Below are 20,107 nucleotides of genomic sequence, written 5' to 3' on the forward strand. Positions count from 1 at the left end.
GGATGACACACTGAGAAAGCTATTTTATGGTGTTTACGGTAGTTACGAAAGCTCTCCGTGGCAATATTTAAATTCAGATAATATGTGAATGTCACACATTGGCAGATACATCTGGTTTCAGGCACCTGCTTCCTGCTGGGTCATATTTCGCCACTTTTCTGAGGAGCGCGGGTCGTATTAGTAACCTCTACACTTTGAATATAGATTAGGTATTGATGAAAAAAAAGAAACATGACCGACGAGTGTAACTAATGTATTGACTGTCGTGTTTCCACAGAAATGGGAGACTGGTCCATTCTTGGCCGCTTCCTAACAGAGGTTCAGAACCACTCCACAGTCATTGGTAAAATATGGCTGACCATGCTGCTGATCTTCCGCATCCTGCTCGTGGCCCTGGTGGGCGACGCAGTCTACAGCGACGAGCAGTCCAAGTTCACCTGCAACACCCTCCAGCCCGGGTGCAACAACGTGTGCTACGACACCTTCGCTCCGGTCTCCCACTTGCGATTCTGGGTCTTTCAGATCGTCCTCGTATCCACGCCCTCGATTTTCTACATTGTCTACGTCTTGCAAAAAATCACCAAGAATGAAAAGGTGGAGGTGAAGAAGATCGAAGTGGTGTCCAGATCCTCACTTGCCCTTGACGGGGGCAGACATGTGGAGGGAGGTAAGGAGGGCGGCGGCCCTTACAACTCAAATGAGGCCTGGAGCTCTCGGGAGGGCGAGTGTGAGGAGAAGGGTCAGCTGGAGGAGGAAATGAAGGAAGTAGGGAAGGACCCGACCCAGCTCTCCAGCCAAGTGCTGCTCATCTACATCATACATGTGCTGCTGCGCTCCATCATGGAGATAATCTTCCTCATTGGGCAGTATTACCTCTTTGGATTCGAGGTCCCGCACCTTTTCCGCTGTGAAACCTACCCCTGTCCGAACCGAACTGACTGCTTCGTGTCTCGAGCCACGGAGAAAACCATCTTTCTCAACTTCATGTTCAGTGTCAGTCTCGGTTGCTTCATCTTGAACATTGTGGAGCTGCACTATCTGGGCTGGATCTACATCTTCCGGGTGCTCTTCTCCGCCTGCTGCACGTGCTGCGACACAAACAGGGACCCCATGCAGGTGGAGCTGTATTCCGACCACAACCCACTGCTGCTGGAGCTCAAACACTCCTTGCGAGGCCGGGTCGTCCTGCAGACCTCACCCGCCACGTCGTGCGACAAGACCGGCGGCGTCCCCAACCAGGGCCCGGCCATCTCCTTCGAGACGGACTCTACGCTGGAGTGCACGTCGAAGAGAAACGTCGATGAGAAGGAGCGCGCCAAAACTAGACAGCACAATATGGCCAAGATAGGAAGGGGCAAGAAGTCCTGGCTGTGAAGCTCCAGCTTTCTTTTGTGTTTTACTGTAGATATATTTCCTTTCCATCTTTGAATGCATTTGTGTTGATTTAAACGGAAATCTTTTCAAGCTGCATCATGTAGAATCGGCTAAATTGGTCAAAATTAGAGGTTCTGGGATCAGCCATCAAATTTCAGTAGAACAGTTTCAGTGTGTTTATTTCCTCAAAAGATATCATATGTGTAAGTGTATTTAGCTTTACTAGGCTTTTAGGGGTTTGGAGGTGTTGCAATTTCCTCTATATTCACTGTATTGGGAAGAAATTGTGTAAAAAAATGTTTTGCAGCATTTCTTGAAAGCTTTTCTATAAATATAGTCAAACCAATGTACAGTATTGCTTTGATTTATTCATACCTACCCTCTGCTACACTTACACTATCATTACTGACAAAACACAGTCTGTATCCAAAGAGGCAGATGTTGCGTTTAAGCACCAGTACCTTAGTGGGCCTGTTAAGGGCTCTGATGTGGTTCGGTCTCCATGTTGTGTCTGATTCTCATCGTTTTGTTTTTCCTAATTGTGCTTCAGGAGGCCAAATTTAATCAAAGTCAGTGGAGTGTAACTTGCAACATGTCTGTATCATAGTATGACTAAAGGCCAGATTTTGCTTGTCACGGTCAGACGTACTTGAAAAAACCTCCTGCTGGGAGTTATATCACATTGTAAACCAAATCAATAGGATATGCTTATGTTTGATAGTTGGATAATTACATAGGTCTGATGCAACATGGAAGGAACAAATTGGGGCAACTAGAATCACACTAACAAACCAGAAAAACAATTATAAAGAAAAGTCAAGCAAATAAAACCTACACAATTGATTCAATAAAATGAAATATAACATGAAAATTTTGCAACTTTGCAGGTTTAGTATAATTTTACTATAACTGCATCCTATGTTCTATGTCAAAACACCAGGAGGGGTCACTGCTGTCCAGTTTACGCTGATGCTGCATTCATGTACTATTGGAACAATTTAAATACCAACGAACCAACAAATATTGAATTTATCCAAATATCAAATGTACCGACAGATTTATACTTAATTTTTGGTACTACGACATTGTGTGAAACACTGAAAAAAGAGTTAAAAACCTTCTCAAGTGTTAGTATAAACATATGTTAAATACTTTATCAATGTTTAGTGTTTATGTTTTTAATTCATGAGCTGATGCATGTTTTATTGTTATGCTATTCTCTATTTAATTAAATTTTTAAACAAAGGCGAGATTGATTGCATTCGCTGCTGGTCGGGTGTGGTAAATCGGAGCTCACAATGAGCCCTCGAACGCATCACAAGTACCTTTCCTCGCACCTCCTGTCAATTCTGAGGAAGAAAATGCAGCAAACTTCTGGTAAGACAACAACACAGTCATTACAGGTAAGTCCCCGTCACATCTGCTCACAGTGTTTACCCTCAATGTTTTCATACGAAGGACATGTTTGCTGTCTGTGTTGTTCCCTGAGGTGCTGGAGAATGAGGGCAAAGCAGCTTAAAGCCAGAGCATTATGATCAAGCTGTGGGTTAGTAGCACACAGAACGTAGCTGTGCTGTGAGGTGACTTCACTGAAGCCAAAAGACAAGGTGGTTTCAACGCTTTCCTGCAGAAAGACAAGTTACCAGGAGAATATGCATGGGATGGGAAGTGAGTGTAATTTGCTTTCGGCTGTTTTCATTGCCTCTGTCAACTCAGGACACGTGACCAAGTGTGGATTAAGTGCGAATTGATGGCTTTTCAACAACAAAGCAGGGTTAATATGGCTGTGGGTGTTCAGTGGAGAATGTCAGGCACCGGTGTTGAGATGTGGCAGGTGCAGGAGTGTAGTGGGGATGCTGAACGTGGGACAGCAGAGCAGGTGAGGTCAGAGCTCCTCCAGTGCGCAGGGCAACTTCACACGTGTCAGTGTAAAGGACCAAGTGGACCCAATCCAAATCAAGTACGTAGTATTTATGGTTTTAGGCTATTTATTTTATAATGCATCGATAGGTGTTGTCAATTCCCCGACACACTGCTGACAAACTATTGCCCCTCTGATTTCAATTGATTTTGCTTGAAAAAATACAGACTAAGAAAATCTACATACTAGAAAAAGAACCATGAGCTGTTGCAATAAACTATTTAAGATCTTCCCAAACTTCTTGAGACTTGAGCCCCCTCTAAAGATTTAACAAAACCTCAGAGGCCTACAGCCGGATTTGCACATTAGCAGGAACATAGTACAACATTAAAGGGAGATCAATGCTCTGTTATGTAATTGTGCAGTAAGAATACTGTACTAATAATCATCCTAAATAATCATCTCAATACTGATTAAAACAACCGTGATTACCATATCAACCATAAACATGCCATTTTCTGTTCAAAAATTTCCAAATAAAATAAGAAAGAAAATTTATAAGAACTTATGAGAATCATACTCAAATATATTTGTAATCCCAGAGCAAAGAATATATATTGTGATGAATTTACACAATTGGTAGCTTATCCCTTTGTGGTGTTTTTCCTTCACATTGAGGAAAAACACCACTGTTTAAAACACCATTATTTAATAGGCTTTTTGCAACCGCAACATTTAGGAAGAATGTTAAATGTACATTTCAGCAGCTAGGGATATTATTATTTTTGTGTAAACTTTTGTTAATGATGTGTCGTGGCTTCCTTATCCTGTAATGGAGTGTATTTTACATAGTGCTTTTTTAGTCTTATTGACCACTCAAAGCACTTTACAGTTCAAGCCACCCTATGAGAATTGATGTATTAATTTGTCAGAGGAACAAGACTGATGCTTGATATCTTAAGAGGATTATCATTAAAGTGCACAATAATCAAAAATAAGTCAAATAATTTCAATAAAAAAAAAAATATCATCAAGTTCATATTTTGTCATGGGTCAGTTATTATGATACATGTCCAGGTAACAAATTCAGGTCACATCTGTGATCAGCTGAGGCCAGAACCCTGCAGTTGTTCCTGACAACTACTAAATGAATCAACATTTACACAGACTAATGAGTGGTGACAGTCTGAGCCCAGCGGCGGCGCATCTGAAATATTGATTATCGGTTGTTGTGACACAGCTAAATAACAGCTGGAGCAAAATGACTCTCACACCTAATTCCTCACAAACTACTTGATCCAACTTCTCAGGGCGTACTGAGCTCCAAATATTGATTTAATGCATAAAATGTTCAAGAGAGGCTCTCGAGTGTTTAATGAGCTGCAATCAGTTCACTGGTGCTCGTCGTATTAAGCACACTGAGGGAAAAATCATGGTTCACAAGATGGATATTAATTGTGAGGGTAGGCAAAGCAGGGGCAGAGTTGATTAAGGGAAACATAAATGTCTGATAAACATTGCAAGCTGAAGTAATGATGGTAAAGCAGCAAAGAAAGACCTGTAAGTGCAGGCTTCACAGCCGGGGAAAGACATGAAGCGGAAGAAAATGAGGCTGAAAGAAATCATTCAGAGAAAAAAGACAGCATTCCTAACACTATACCTCTGGAACAAAAGAAAACCTGAGGGCAAAGACTAAGGAGTATTTCAGGGAAGGGACAAGAGAGGATGAGAAAAATGCTCATGGGAAAAGAAGTGAGGTTGAATGAGATGCTCTAGGTGGGGATCGAGACAATGGAGTCGTTACAGGATCACAAAGCAGAAGTTTACGTTGCTGAACTTCAGCTGAGGTCCTGGAAAGGAGTCCAGAAGTGTGAGAGCAAAACAAAGTGTCCTTCGGGTGAAGATCCACCACCTCAAAGAAAATCCAGAGTCAGGAAGTAAAGATCAGACAGATCACAAGAACACAGAGCAGCTAACAGCATATAGACGGAATGGAAGCTTTGCAATATGAGAAGAGGGAGTTGATTCAACCATCGTCAAGCTGAATTTAGCAAATATGGCTGCTCTGCAACTCCTAACCGTTAGTGTGTGGAGGTTAAGGAGGTCAAGAAGAAGGAGGTCGGTGAGGAGGAGATGGAGGAAGTGAACCAGGAGCTGTGGACAACCAACTGACACTGAGAAAGAGGAGGCCTTCACGTCGGAAGAGGTTCATCAACAACTCTTGAATCCAAGTTAGGAATTTATTAGCAACACCAATCTGAAACTAATGCAGCACTAATCCAACAATCCTGCAGTAAATCCTCATTCATGAAGGTTATAATGTGCAGTTAATATTGAATTTGTTTTAGAGAAGTGCTGACGCAGCTTTGTTTATACCAACAGAGTGAATTGTCTGTTATAGTTGTTAATGTAATGTAGAAAAATCCAATTTCCGAACACACGCAGATCCCAGGAGACTCAGGCCTTTGGTCCACACTAATGTGAATACTTAAAAAAAGAAAATCTATCCACCTCCATCTGATCCTTGTATTTCCAGATGAGAACAGAGATATTATTTTACGTTGTCAAGGCCTTAAACCCACACAGCAAAATCAGCATACCCAAATATTTGATTTCAACTCTTTTCTAGTGTCTATATGGGTACACAGCACAGATCATTTCATTAAATTTGTGAGAGTTAGTAGCGTAACACTAAAAAAATATAATTATTGACTCTGTTCCGACTATTGAACACTTCTTCACTCTAACCAGAGCTAGTTTTTCTCAACGCTCAAGTGAAGGATTCTCTTTGTCTCTGCTTAACCCGGTGTGTGTGTTCGATGATAGGGGCGGGGTGAATTAATCGAAATTCCCTCCTGAGGTGTCACAGCCAGGTTCAGAGTTACTACAAAAGAATTACTACATGTATATTTAGAGTTTTGAGTTAAAGACACTTCATTTTGACACCATCTATTTGTCATCTTAGAGTTAAATATACGAGTTTTGACTCTATCCAGAGTATAATTAACAAAACACAGAAAATATAACTCTCATGAATTTGTTGTGCACGGTAAAATCTCCACTTATGTTTCTTCCACGTTCCCTCAGCGTGTGAAGGTTATGGCGTTTCACACTGTCGATGGGCTCGTTATGGTGTTGTTGGTGCAGACCCTCGTCGCTTGAATTTCAGTCTCCTTTAAATAATTTGACAATAGTAAATGTTTCAGAAACCAAAACTACAAGAGAGCCGTTTGATGGCTGCTTGGAGTTGCAACTTGGGCAACAGGTTAATCTTTGATGATTCTGAAAATACCAACCCCCCCCCCATAAACAAAACCTGATAAGGAGAATTCCCCACATCACTATGAGGAAACGTCACCTTTAAAAGAAACAAAGACGGCACAGACGTCACGGTCTCACCCTGACGTGCTCACAGCATCACAAGAGTCTGGCCACGTTTATGACAAATCTCAAACACTGTGTGCACGGTGCATCTCCCATACAGACACATATCATTATAAGACACCACACCGGAGATAATGACCACAGTATGTGCATGCTGTATACTTTGTTGATTCTAACTGGTTGTGAGTTCAGACATCAACCACCACCTAAATCACTGAGCTGCTGATAGAGAGCTCAGGCTGCTGGTTTCTCTTCCTGCTGCAGAGTTTTGCTTCAAATATATTGTTGTGATGAACATTTATTCCAGTCCTCACAACTTTAATGGGCTTTTTGAGAGTTAAGACTCAGTTGTATAGGGTTATTAGGTTTGATTTAAATGTAATACCCTGAGTGAGAGTCCGAGTTAGGGGCATGGGAATAAGAGGAGTAAGTGTAATAGTACTTTGAAAGGATCTTTATGAAAACCATGTTCATTTGGGGGAAATCTAAATCCCGTTTAAAGAACAGTGAAAAAGAATAATAAAGTAGGAGCTGCTAAATGACACAGACCCACATGGGGCCAAAGGGAAGTTATGGCTTTTTTAATATAACCTGATTTTAGCAAAGCCAGATTGAAGCCTTTTTTAAGTTCACGAGAGAAGATTTGGAAAGAAGTGAAATATAAAGTTTTTTTAAATACGTATTTGGTTATATGAAATACTATGCAATTTATTTACACAACCCAACAAACAACACACAGATTAGGTGAGGGTAAGGGGTTGGAAAGTCACAATGACTGTCCTCATCTATCAACAGACAAAAGTTGCTTGTGGTACTGTGTGATATGGCAATGAAGTATTTGGAAAAAGTTGTCAGTAGTTGAATAGTATTTTATGGAATCTGAATCTGGTATTGTAGCAAAAATGAAGCTAATGAACCTTATATTCCATTCACTGGTCAGCTGAATTTTCTTTTTCTACATCTGTCAACTCACTGCTTCCCAATACAGATGTGAGTAAAGATTTAATGGCAAATAATCAGCCTAGTGGGTTTTCAGTTAAGATCAGATTTTATTGTGAAATTAAATGTGTTATTCTTTTTTTTTATCTCTTCCCTACAGATGACATCACTGGAACCCATCTGCTCTTCATGCTCCCTGGTGCTTTTGAAAAATAAATTCTCATAAAAGTTTATATAAAACTTCCCTTTTTGTTCTAATTAAGTCAACCTGCCTAAAGACTCCAGAAAGCAAGCATGTTTAATCTAATTAAGAAAGACAAGGAGAAGGAGAAGGACTTGGGAAAGAAGGACAAGAAAGACAAGAAGGAAAAGAAGGAGCGCATGTCTCAGGCGGAGCTCAAGAGCCTGGAGGAGATGAGCATACGTCGAGGCTTTTTCCACCTCAATCGAGGGAGCTCTAAGAGGGACACGAGGAGCAAGCTGGAGATCTCTGGTCCCATCCCCATCAAGGTGGCCAGCAGCACAGAGCTCAGCCTGACGGACCTGGAGGCTGAGTGCCTCCACAGCACACTGCAGGACGTGGGGCAAATGAGTGCAAGCGTCTCTGGTGAAGACGTTCAGGCAGATGAGCTGGAGCATCACCACGGCTCCGTGAAGGAGAGAGCAGCCAAGTTTGGGGAGTTGGCCAAGTTGAATTCAACGGCGGGCCAGAGGCAAATGTCTTTTTCCCAGAGGAGCAAGGAGGACAATGCTTTGGAGGCCTCTGGGTGGAATTGGAGTACATCGTCTCTGAGGTCCCACCCCAACACAAAAAGCATGGTTCAGATTCCCGAGATGGTGGAGAAGACCTTCCCGGGGGCTGACCTGCAGTTGCCTTTGCTTGCTGCTCCGCCGATACCAGAACCAAGAGAGCTCGAAATCCAGCGGCGCAACACGGGGGACTTTGGCTTCTCTTTGCGGAGGACCACCATGCTGGACAGGCACCCTGACGGAGGGGTGCGGCGGCACGTGGTGCACTTTGCCGAACCAGGCGCCGGGGCCAAGGATCGGGCCCTGGGCCTGGTGCCAGGAGACAGGCTGGTGGAGATAAACGGGATCAACGTGGAGAAGAAGAGCAGGGATGAGATTGTGGAGATGATCCGTCAGTCTGGAGAGTCGGTGCGGCTGAAGGTGCAGCCGATTCTGGAGCTGAGTGAGTTGAACCGCAGCTGGCTGAGGACAACTCAAGGCCTGCAGAAAGAGGTCTTAGACGTAAGTAGCACTGTTGAATCATTTTCAGTCCATCGGGTGGACAGATTGAAACTTAGAGAGACACATTCTACCCCTACTTGTTCTGTTTCTTCTATTTCATTGTGCCAGTTTTAAACCTGCCAGTTTGGAATGGGCTGTTTCTTTGGTCTGTGGTGATGCTGGTTGTAGCTTTCTGTCTCTGTGGCAAATAAAGAGCAGCTATGGGACTCAGTCCATAGAACCCTGAGGCTGCTCCACCGCTGCTGCACAAAGAGCTGTTCATCTGTTTATTCAAAGTTGGGTGAAGCTCGACTCATGACGCAGAAACCCCTGAACTGGAGAATCAGTTATCGCTGTTGTTGTGAATGTGCTGTTGTCGTGATTGACAGAGAGCTGGTCGCGACTTTTTAAAGTGTATTTATATTGAATGTATCGCGTGTCCAAATCAAACCAAAGTCAACGCTGCACTTCTTTGGATCCTGTGTGAAGGCGGTAAGATGAATGCTTGTCGAGATATATGTTCCACATACAGAAATAGATTTCTGGAATTAGTAAATCAATAATCTCATACTTAGAAGTGCCTACATTTTAAATGCTGCTTTTTTAATGGATCTTGTGAAATATCAGATTTTTTAAACTCCTTCTCCATAGCTGTATTGCTGATGAATAAGCATTACTGTATCTTTGTTATTTGGGTTTTTACACAGACGAGGGATTAGAATTTAAATGTGATCGCCTAAATCTTCTCTAAATGCCAGTATTTTGGTAACATTGGGGTTTTTCTTTCTTCTCTTTCACTCATACATTGTGCTTTTGTGTTTGCATGTATGGGGGAGCGTGTGTTTTGAAAAAGAGAATGTGTTCTGGGGTGTATATAATCCCCACCCCTCCACCCCCCGTCCTTTGACAGTAAACAAAGGGATGCTGGAGGAAACAATGGCCCTAACGCCCGCGCGGCTCACGACCATATGGTCGTGTGAGACTGTGCTGGCTGCTCTTTCAGTTCTCTCCCGCTCTGGTAATCAAGTGCAACAAGTAGAGTAGCATCAAGCTGAAGTGTTTATTAGCCTGCACAACAAACACCTGTATTTCTTTATACAGTCTTTGTGGTAGCAGAGGGGAGTGAGATAGAAGAAGTAAACAGTTATTTAAGGCATGAGTACAGTGTCCTCACCGGAAAAAATGTCCTCAACTCCGAGATGTAGGCTTAATTCTCTCATCAGACAATATATATTACAGGCTACATTTTAAGGATAGAATAAGAAGTGCAAAAAAAACGCATCAGTTTGAGTTTAAATTTGAATATGAACAGATATCACTGAACCATGGATTTGAGAAAATGTCATGACCCAGTATTTCTGCCTATTTACACCCCCTTGTATAATTATGGTTTGTGTATATCATAATAATAACAAGGTCTGGGGTTTACTTGTTGCTCTGGTTGATAAGTGAGATGTGAAAGCTGCACTGTGTGAGGCCTATGAACTTGAGACATCAGTGGAAAAGGAGACGCTAACATCGCTGGTGTTACCAGCGTCATTCGGTGAGGCTCACTGGTCCTTTGTGGGCTTATATGGTTATCAGAAAACCCCTCATCCATTTTTGATGATACCGATCACTGACAGACAAGAAATGAAGGAGGAATGCTTTACATGTGTGGTTCTGTGTTATGTTCGATGGAACAGGCCGTAAACAATGGATCCATCACAAAGGGTGTGATGCCCAGTGCACGGTAAAACATCAGGTGTGAGCTTGATGTATGTTTCCTCCATCAAAACCTTTTACCCATGAAACTGTCATTTAGAATTCCACTGAATGGTGGGAATGAACTGTGGCCAGGGACGCAGTTCACTTGCTTCCCCAGAGGAGACCCTCGTCTCCCCATCCTACTTTGTCCTACATTCCCCTAACCTTGATCATCTTCATAAAACAGGCCATTTTGAAAAAGCCGAAAATGTGAGAGTGATGCTGACCTAGAAGCTGCAGCACTATTTATAGGTGGTTATAATAAGGTCTGGATTCTAGATCTAGAGCTCCGCAACACAGTTGGACATCATGTGTGGTGCAAGATTAAGAATTTACTTGAACTAAGCAATAACCGGACATTTGTTCAGAATACGTTTGATGTAAGAGAGTCGTTGTTACTCTCATGCCTCTCCATGATCCAGCATGACGTTAGCTTAGCTTAACATAAAGATTACCTCTGTCCAAAGAAAAGCAAAATCCTTCTTTCAACACGACTAAAGCTCACCAATGAATTAAACACTAATGTGACTAAACCTTTAAAAGTCACGGCTTTACAGGAGTTTACGTGCTGCACTATTTCTTGGCCTTGGGCCATGACTTTATAGAGCACTTTGCCAAAGCAAGAGATCTGTCTAATGGCTGTGAGTACAAAAGAGTACATCAATACACAGGAGTGTGTTACTGAACAAAAAGGTATTGGTAACAGTTAAACACCTGCTCTCCATCTGCCTGTGGCGGTGTTTTTAATGGTATCTGATTACAGTACTGTCAGGTGGTTTGCTCTGAGGCTGTTAAGTAGGCCCCCTCACTTTTACATGTGATTCTGTCTAGCTCGGTTAAAAAAAGTAATTACCAATGTAAAGGTCTTTGGCCATAAATGAAGACATTGTCTAATATTTGCTATTCTAAAGGTCAGTTGTGGGACAAAAATAAGCTTACATGTGCTGTTACATGACATTTCTCATTGTGGTATATATGCATACATGAGCACCCTTTTTTTCACTGGTGGCTGCCATGTCCACAATGTAAAACAACTGAGAAATTCTGACCCCTCCATTTAAGCATGACTTCCATTAAATGACAGTCATATTTAATATAGAAATGTTTACAATCTTATCTGCAAAGATTTTATAACTCATCTCATTTGCCTGTTTTGGCTTAAGATGAATCACCTAATATTGCAGGACCACTTTTTTCATTTTGAGTTTAAATCCCATCAGTAAATATCCCAGGTCACAGCCTGCAGGAGCGGATTTTCTTATTTCTACAATAAGAAAAGAACCTGAATTCTTTCATGGCAAAAATAAAATTAGTCAAATGTTTCATCTAGCCTCCCTGCATCACCCTCAGGAGGAAGAGCGGGTCGTCCATGGTTGGCAGTTTGATCCCTATCTTCCTCATTCCATGGGCCTTAGTGTCTTTTGGCATGATACTGAACCCAAACTTGCCACTGTGCCAGCAGTGTTAGAGCACTGATAGTCAGCGTGCTGTATATAGATGCAGTGTCTGAATGTGTGCGAGTGGCAAAACCGTGCTGTAAAGGGCTTTGAGTGGCCATCGAGTTGTCATCAATACAGGCCATTTACTTGTCTCATACATTTCCTGTCTGTCGTCTGACAAAATGCAGTTTTACCAGTAAATTAGCAAATGCTGTAATCGCCTCCTCCCTCCAAGATGCCCGGTGAAATTACATCATCCTCATTTCCAGTGGGGTGACCCTACAGGAGCAGAGAGTATTAGCACAGGGGTGGATTAGAAAGAGGCGGGGCCTTGGAGGATTAAGCGGCTTGGTTTCTGATAGCGGCTACGCTGGGATGTTATTTTTTTCCTTTTCCTCAATTCTCTACGTGTATATTTCATCATTCAACACTCACACACATGGAGTGTCTGAGCTTGTCTCGTGTAATGTTGTCACCTGAAATGAGGACCTGTAAATATTTTGACAATGTTTTTTTAAGGCAGGTCATACTTGACATTCCTGGGTGTGTCACTGATAGCATGTCAGCCAACAGGATGGGCTACTTTACCTGTGCATTGATACTAGTTTCGTGATACGATATATATCTGTGTCAAATACACTATATGCATATTATGCTGTTTAAATACATTATGCATTTTAGCTGTGTCCTTGGTGATAAATGCTAGTGTATTAATATCAATGGGTTGTCAGTTTCTTCATCTACACATCCAGTGTCACTCCTGGTGTCTGCACGTGTGGTTTTTGTTTGAGCTGGAACTTGTTGTTTGACAGAAGACGCAGGTGATCATGCACCTGTAAGAGTCCTACTTTCAGAGAGAAGTTCTGATTTTCAGGCCCGTTTAATCTCACCGAATGAAATCTGGGTCACATCCTGGAATTTGCAGAGGAAGGCAAAGGAGCGTGATCCCAGGACTCATTTCATCCGCTCCCTGGTCCCAGAGTATTGATCAGTTGTTTCGTGACCCTTCTTTTTGCGCATACACAGTTAAACATCCGAGATTTTGAGCATCTCGGAATAAAGGATAGACTGTTATTCCAAGATGGAAAAAATAAAAGATCCTTTAAGAGAATTGTTTTTCAGATTCTGAAGTAAATAGGAAAATATTAGCTGTTGTTTTAGGGAATCGATGAAACCATCCTGCATTGTGTATTTTCTTAAAACTGCATATCAAGCTCAAAATATGATATTAAACTCCTGTTTATAGTACACAACAATTCACAGTATGATTTATTAATAGAAGCATTTAACTGGGTCACTATAATCAGTGTTTATAATGTATACAGTCCTTAATCTTTGGTCTGCACTGTGTGGACCGACAGTCGACGTGATGATGTGTCCCAGTAACTGACTCTGGGGATTAGCAGACTGTGCTAGACAGATCAGCTCGGCCGTGTGTTTGGCTGGATCTTGCTTAGTGTGTGTGTGTGCTCATATGTGACCTCGTGGTGTGAGCCTTATATCAGAGTGGGATTTTATTTTTTGTTTAGGAAGGCAAAATTTTTGCACATTTGAAGTAAAATTGAAGAAAAGTCTCGGATGCCTTTTGGTTCTGATTAAAATAGTCCCACAGACAAACAGTTGCTATCACAGGATACTTTGTACACAAGAAGTGTTTGTTTAATAATTAAATCTATCAAGGAAGAGAGCGTCCCTCCCAGGATTTGATTAACTCATCCGCTCCCAGCCAGGCCTGTTGCTGCTTTTATGTGTTTTCTTTGTGTGGCTCCTCCTTGGAGCAGTGAGCTGAATGCCTGTACCTAAAGATACCTCACAGTAACATGTGTTTATATCCAACTGGTTTTGCAGCATGACAACTCTGAAATTTTCAGCCTTGTAAAAAAACAACATTTTGTTTGAATAGGGAAAATATTTTGAATTCTGTTAGTCATTTTACAATGTTACTGCAGATCTAAATGAAATGAGTGTATATTGATGTATCTTGCACCACTGCTTGATGATATAAACGCTCTTGTAATGAATTGCTATCAAACAATACAACAATTTGAATTTAGGTCAGTAGAGGAAGCGTCTGTGAACTAGACGGATGAAATACATTGTTCAACAGCGCCATCTTGTGGTGACGAGCATAACGTCCACAAATATTAAAAAAACATAATGTGGCCTGAGGTCAGTACTGAAATACTAGTGTTTTGAATAAACACGGTATCTTGTTGGATGTGCAGGTTAAATTGTCATCTTCACACGGACACAGATTTCTCACTCTGTCATTATGGAGTTGAATGGAAGATGAAATAAGATTATATCACCTCAGTCAAGAAGGTGATGCTTTCACCCCTATGTTTATTCGTGCGTTTGTCTGATAGTTAGGAGGATGACACAAAATGAAAGGACAGCTAAACACTGAGGAGGGATGATGTATGGGTCAGGAAACACCCGTAAGATTTTGGTGCGGACCCGGGTTAACACTGCAAAATTGTGTTATTCAGCATTTTCTTTATTTTCTCGGAGTGATGCATGGATTTTTTATAAAAAAAACACTGGCATCTTTAGGAAGTGGGTATTTATTACTGTGATCAGCATAAAAACTCTGATTAAACGGACGTGAGGATGGGTCGTTTATTCTCAGCCACTGCACGGTACTAAACAGGGCTTGAAACCTACAGCTATGACCAATGTGTAGCTGTGATAATGTGAATTCAACAAGGTGTGACTGTTTTCTTTAGTATCTCTGATAGTTGTGAAAAAATATCTACAACAACAATTATAAGGTGCTGAAAGACGACACAAATGTTTTGTGATACGATTTGCATACACAAAGCTTGTTCTAAGCTTTTCTTTCACCTCAGAGAAATGAATTACAGTACTGACTTCATGGTTTATTTTGAGCCACAAAGCATTTCCCCATGTGCAATTTCCCATTTCAAAACTAGAAAATGCTTTATAATCAGCAGTATTCCAAAAATATCCACAACTTTTTGCTCATTTCAATGCATTTAAATGCCTGTGTTCATCTGACGTGATGCTAATTCAGTATTTTACTCACAGATTTGGCGTATCCCCCAGAGTTAAAGAGACAGACCTGGAGGAAATCACTTTGGGTCTTGGTGGAGGTCTGCAGTTTACTACAAATTTAGATCTGTTTCATGGAGAAACATTTTTGCACTGAGCCACAGATTGTTGTGTCATCTCTCAATCTTTAAATTGAATGACTCTGGTTATTGTGTTCATATAGAATAAGATCCACAAAAGTTTGTTGAGCACCTGAAGGGGGATCCCCCAACTCTCTGATCCCGAGAGAAGAGCGGGGAGGGGAAAGTGCCGGTCGTAATTAATGTGGCTGTGCAGATCCTATTTATAGCCTCAGTGTATTTCTGCAGCTGTCCCTCTTCTATCTCCATGCCCAGCCCCTCTCACATTCCCACCCCACCCTCCACCTCCACCCCTCAGACCACAGCTTTACCATGCTGTTCCCACTGTGACCCCTCCCTCGCATGTTGCTGTCCCACTCACTCAGGACCAGTGAGTGTGTGTGCCCCGTGCTGCAGATCCCGGGTCGTACCGTGCTCCGGCGGCAGAGCTCGGAAGATTGGAAGGTTAACCAGGCTTAGAGAGAAGGTAATGGGCTCCGAGGGCCACCGCTGGACTCAGTGTGGGGCGAGCGCGGCGTGATCTGCTGGTGGTGTACATGCTCTGGTTAGCACATCCATTGGGGCTCTGATGGCTTCTCAGAATGGCCTCCTGCTGAAACTATTTATAGGAGTGGACTCCTGACTGATGAAAGCAGGGTTAGAGATAGTGAAACATGTTGCTGTTTTTTGCTCACTGAGTAAAAGGCCTGTACTAAAAGTAATGACAGGGGTTATAGGAAGTGTAGCAAGTTGCATGTTTGACTCTTAGTTAAATGTAGTGATGATGTTCATGTTTGTTTTTGGCTCATGGCGTGTTACATGTTTTGTGATTGAATTTTGTGTCACCTCTACCAAAGATTGTTTTGTGTGTTGTTTGAGGTAAAGCGTAGCTTATCATACAAAGTCATAATAACTGATTTAAAACTACAGACATTATTCCAAGTATATATTAAACAAACCTGTAGTCCTGTGTCCAGAGTGTAGGACTTTTGTATTTGTCTCTGGTCACGTTGAGAAAGCAAACTATCCTTCCATTTCATGATGTTGTTAACTTGTTCCGTCCTCTGTGCCGCATGGTCCAACTACCCTCTAGGTGTCTGACCTGTTGTGTGCAGAACGCAGCTTCACTTTATCTCACCGCTTTTACTTTAATTCCCATTCTTCATCCATTGCTGGCTGTCTTGTTTTTTCTTTTCCTCTATCTCTCTCTCCCTCTCTCTCATCATTCTAAATATTCTTATTCTCCACGTCGCACAGCTTGTTCCATGCATCGGGGCCGGTCACCATGGCATACAGATCACGCTTTTCATTCTGGGAGACTAAGGGAAGTCTTATTTTTTCTGGATTTCTTTGCTCTAGTTCATATCTGCATCTCGTCGCTTGTTATTTTTATGTTGATTTAGAAAAGCTTTGGTCTGAATATGTGGTTTGATTTTCTTTTGTGTTGCTTTTTTGTTGTGTAGGTTAAAGTTGAGAACAAGCCAGATGTAAGTTTTCACCTGCATGATCTTGAACAATGATATGAACAGTGTTGTGTGCGGAAACAAACGTCTCTACTAATCATGGTCACGACCTTCTGCAATATTTAGTTTATTTCACCGCGTTCCAGAAAGTTAGCAAGTAAATATTGGAATAGTCGATATACAAGAACAGTTATTAATGGTTATTAAAGTTTAGGCTGACAGAGCTTAAGATACAATATATATAAACATTTATAAGAAAATACATTTAATGTTCGCAATTTAGATTCTATACTTTAAGTCTTAATGGCATCCTGTTAAGTTTTATTATTTATATTCAGTGTTACTAAAATGCATCGTGTTCATTTTCAAATTATAGCAAAAACGATAGTTAAAAAAAACTTTATATCCATATGTTTGCTTACCAATTTTTTTACTTTATTGGGATTAGAGATGAAATCGTGCGAACATTTGATATCAGGATTATAGGGACCAAAATTGTTATGTTTCATATTGTTATATATATATATATATATCATATCATTATTGTGGTATTGTTAAAATCTATTATTTTTACAATAATAATATAGCCAACACCATATCAAATGTGCATCATTAACACTTAAGAAAGACCTCTTTAGTTTGTTAAGATGCTTTATTATTATTTATTTTGTTTATGATGAAAACTTCCCGTAATGCAGGTTTAAATTAACCCAAAGTCATTTCTCGAATATCATTATAATGCTGAATGCTGCCTGTTTCATTCTGCTCAATGTGAGAGTGATCGGAAGAGACACTGATTATGTTGTGCAGACATCGACGTCAAATGTCTGAGAGTCAGGAAAAAAATACCAAAGTTTGTCTCCAAATGGTCTCATTGCACAGAGACCATTTGGAGATGGTGGATGGTAGCAGTTGTTGGTCATGGCCAGAGCAGGAGCAGCTGACTCAGCCTTCTAGCATGTTGTTACTACACATTACAAGCTGCTTGCTGTGCCTGTGTCTTTGAGACTTGCTGACTTTGGCTGATGCTGGACAGTATTGATCAGATCACCCAGGTAATCAAATGTGACCCAGGTAATTAAAGATTTAAATGGTGGTAGCTTGGGATCTACTTCATACTGCCACCAGCTATCGATAATCAGAATAGCACTAAGCCAGTGGCACGATACTGTAAACATCAGGCCATTCCATATTTACATGACACAAGAATATATAGCTCCATAGTAAGACTCAGTTTCTAATTTGACCTCAGACTGGCTCTACGATAGAATCATTACAGATTTTGGATGCACGCTCTTTTTTCCGCAGCCTAACTAATTAAGCTCAGTCCTTCTCATACTCCTCCACAAGGAGTCGGGATGTGCTCCAGTGTTCTTGACCTGATTGCATACACTAACACACATAAGCTCATAGAAAACATATTTGAATAATCTTCCAGCCAGAGTTTCTGAGCCCGGAACCTGCTGTTGAAATCTGTGAGTGTTTATCTGCATCGATTAGAGAATAATGGGCACTATTGTCTGCCTCGCTCTGTTTGTATCCAGTCGGATGTGGAGAGTAGTCAGCCTCAGGCAGACACTAAACCTGGGCTGGACACAGGAAGTGGTCCACAGTTGACTGCATCAAAAGCTGAGGCGTCAAACAGTAACGTTGCCATGGTCGGCCCAGACGAGGAGCAGAGTTCCAGCGGTAAAAAGGTGGTGAAGGTGGTGAGAAGGGTTGTTAGACGCGTGGTTCCTGCCGGGACCGAAGAGCAGAGCCCGCCGGCTGTTCCCCTGTTGGCCAAGGCTGTGCCCAAAACCACCAGGGCTGCTGGGGTGGATAAGGATGATATCTCCATGGGCCTGACCAGCCTCATGGGCCGCAGTCGAACCAAGGAGCATCGGCCTCGCACCCGCACCCAAGACCGCAAAGAGGACGAGAAGGAGGAGGTGGCGCAGGAAGATGAGAAAGGAAAGGTGGAGGAAGAGGAGGAGAAACCTACAGTGGAAACACCAGAGGAGGCCACGGCAGCTACTGCTCCAGCACCAAACCCTGCACCGCTAAAGTTGAACCCCCTCAGCCCTCCAGCTGGGTTCATCCCTGCACCCAAGCCGGACCCTTTGGCCCCGCCGGCCGGTTTCATCCCCGTCTCCAGGCAGAATCTCTTGTCTCCTCCGCCGGGGTTCATTCCTGCCAGAAAGACCAGTCCGGTGCCGCCGAAACAGACTCCCCTGCCGAGAGCTCCCGGATTCATCCCCATCACAAAGACGGACCCCCTGGCTCCTCCTGCGGGGTTCATCCCGAAGCCTCGTGTAGTGGCGGTGAAGAAACCGGAGGTACCGTGTGAAAGAAGTGCATGTCTGCTACTTAACCCCGGGGATGGAGCATGCTGAGCGATAATAACACACACACACCCCTTCATGTCCATAAAACCTCCTCATGACAATGTTATATTTTTTCTTTTTAAAACACAACTGGTAATATTATTTGGCTACAACTATAATTTCTGTAAAATTAAAGGGAACTCAGTACATTTTCTCCAAAGTACCAGTACACCGGGATTTCTACCAGGAAAAAAAAGTCTTTGTAAAATGAAGCCAGCCTGTATGAGTGAAGTGAAGTGGGGTGCCTGCACACCAGCCTCATGATCAGACTCCATCAGTGGGTATAAGAGCATGCTCACGGCCCCGCACTCTGTTCGTCTGCACAGTTGGAGTCGTCCTGCGAGCGCCGAGCTGGGACTCATTACTGTCACTTTCTGCAGACAGAGCTTTGAAGTTGTGCTCCGTCTGTTCCTGCCGCATAGACCACTGAGGCGGCAGCTTTAAGGATCTTCTTGGAAGCTGTTCAAGAAAAAGAATGAGAATGGGAATTCAGAAGCTAACCATAAAACTGCTTCTTTATCAGTTAAACATCCTTTTCTTCCAAAAGCAGTAGATCTGAAAACCGGAATCCAGGTTTGTCATGCAAGTGCAATTTGTAATTTACATTAAAAAAAAATCAGCTTCAGGAAGGCCTAGGATATAAAACAATATCATTAAATATTGCAATATAATCAAATATATATCAATACAATGCTTATACATTGTGCAGTGAGGAGAAATAACACAATACTGATCAACTTCAGATCTTTTAAATCTTTTTCTTTAAACTCAAAGAAAAAATGTGACATTTATGGTGACTATTTTAATACACTTATAACTTATAGTACATCAGTTATACAATATATTATAGTACAACACAAAGAAACAGCACACAACAAGAGGGGGAACTAGACTCAAACACATTAACAACTATGAGGTAAAAGTACAAAAAGCAATGGCAATTATAAAAGGGAGAAAGGTCTCGTTCAGCTTAGATGCACAAGTGTGGATGAGCGTGAGGGATTTTGTGCAGAAATTGTAAAGGAGAGAGAGAGAGAGCAGAAAGACAGAGAGAGAGGGAGAAAGAAAAAAAATAGAAGAAACAGTAAAGAATTGCGACGCTCTTATAGGACTTCACTGATTGGTCAATGATGACTGAGAGCAGCCGCGGTGGATGTGGAGATGAATAAGAACT

General features: G+C 42.0%; 2 protein-coding genes across 2 annotated transcripts in view; both read left to right on the top strand.

Annotated features, from left to right (window-relative positions):
- The first annotated feature begins 273 nt into the window (after nt 1–273).
- Nucleotides 274–1,374, top strand: LOC128457485 (gap junction delta-2 protein). The gene has a single exon (XM_053442187.1). It carries the CDS (start codon nt 280–282, stop codon nt 1,372–1,374), a length of 1,095 nt encoding a protein of 364 aa, XP_053298162.1. The 5' UTR covers nt 274–279.
- Nucleotides 1,375–2,680: 1,306 nt separating this feature from the next.
- The window catches only part of LOC128457484 (unconventional myosin-XVIIIa), a 74,668-nt gene continuing 57,241 nt past the window's right edge, over nt 2,681–20,107 (top strand). Inside the window, exons 1-2 of the mRNA XM_053442186.1 lie at nt 2,681–2,777; nt 7,719–8,809. Of these exons, the coding sequence (XP_053298161.1) occupies nt 7,853–8,809 (957 nt within the window). The 5' untranslated portion in view covers nt 2,681–2,777; nt 7,719–7,852. The remainder of the gene's footprint in view (nt 2,778–7,718; nt 8,810–20,107) is intronic.

Source organism: Pleuronectes platessa, chromosome 15 (genome assembly GCF_947347685.1).
Source record: "Pleuronectes platessa chromosome 15, fPlePla1.1, whole genome shotgun sequence".
In the NCBI taxonomy this organism is placed as follows: domain Eukaryota; kingdom Metazoa; phylum Chordata; class Actinopteri; order Pleuronectiformes; family Pleuronectidae; genus Pleuronectes; species Pleuronectes platessa.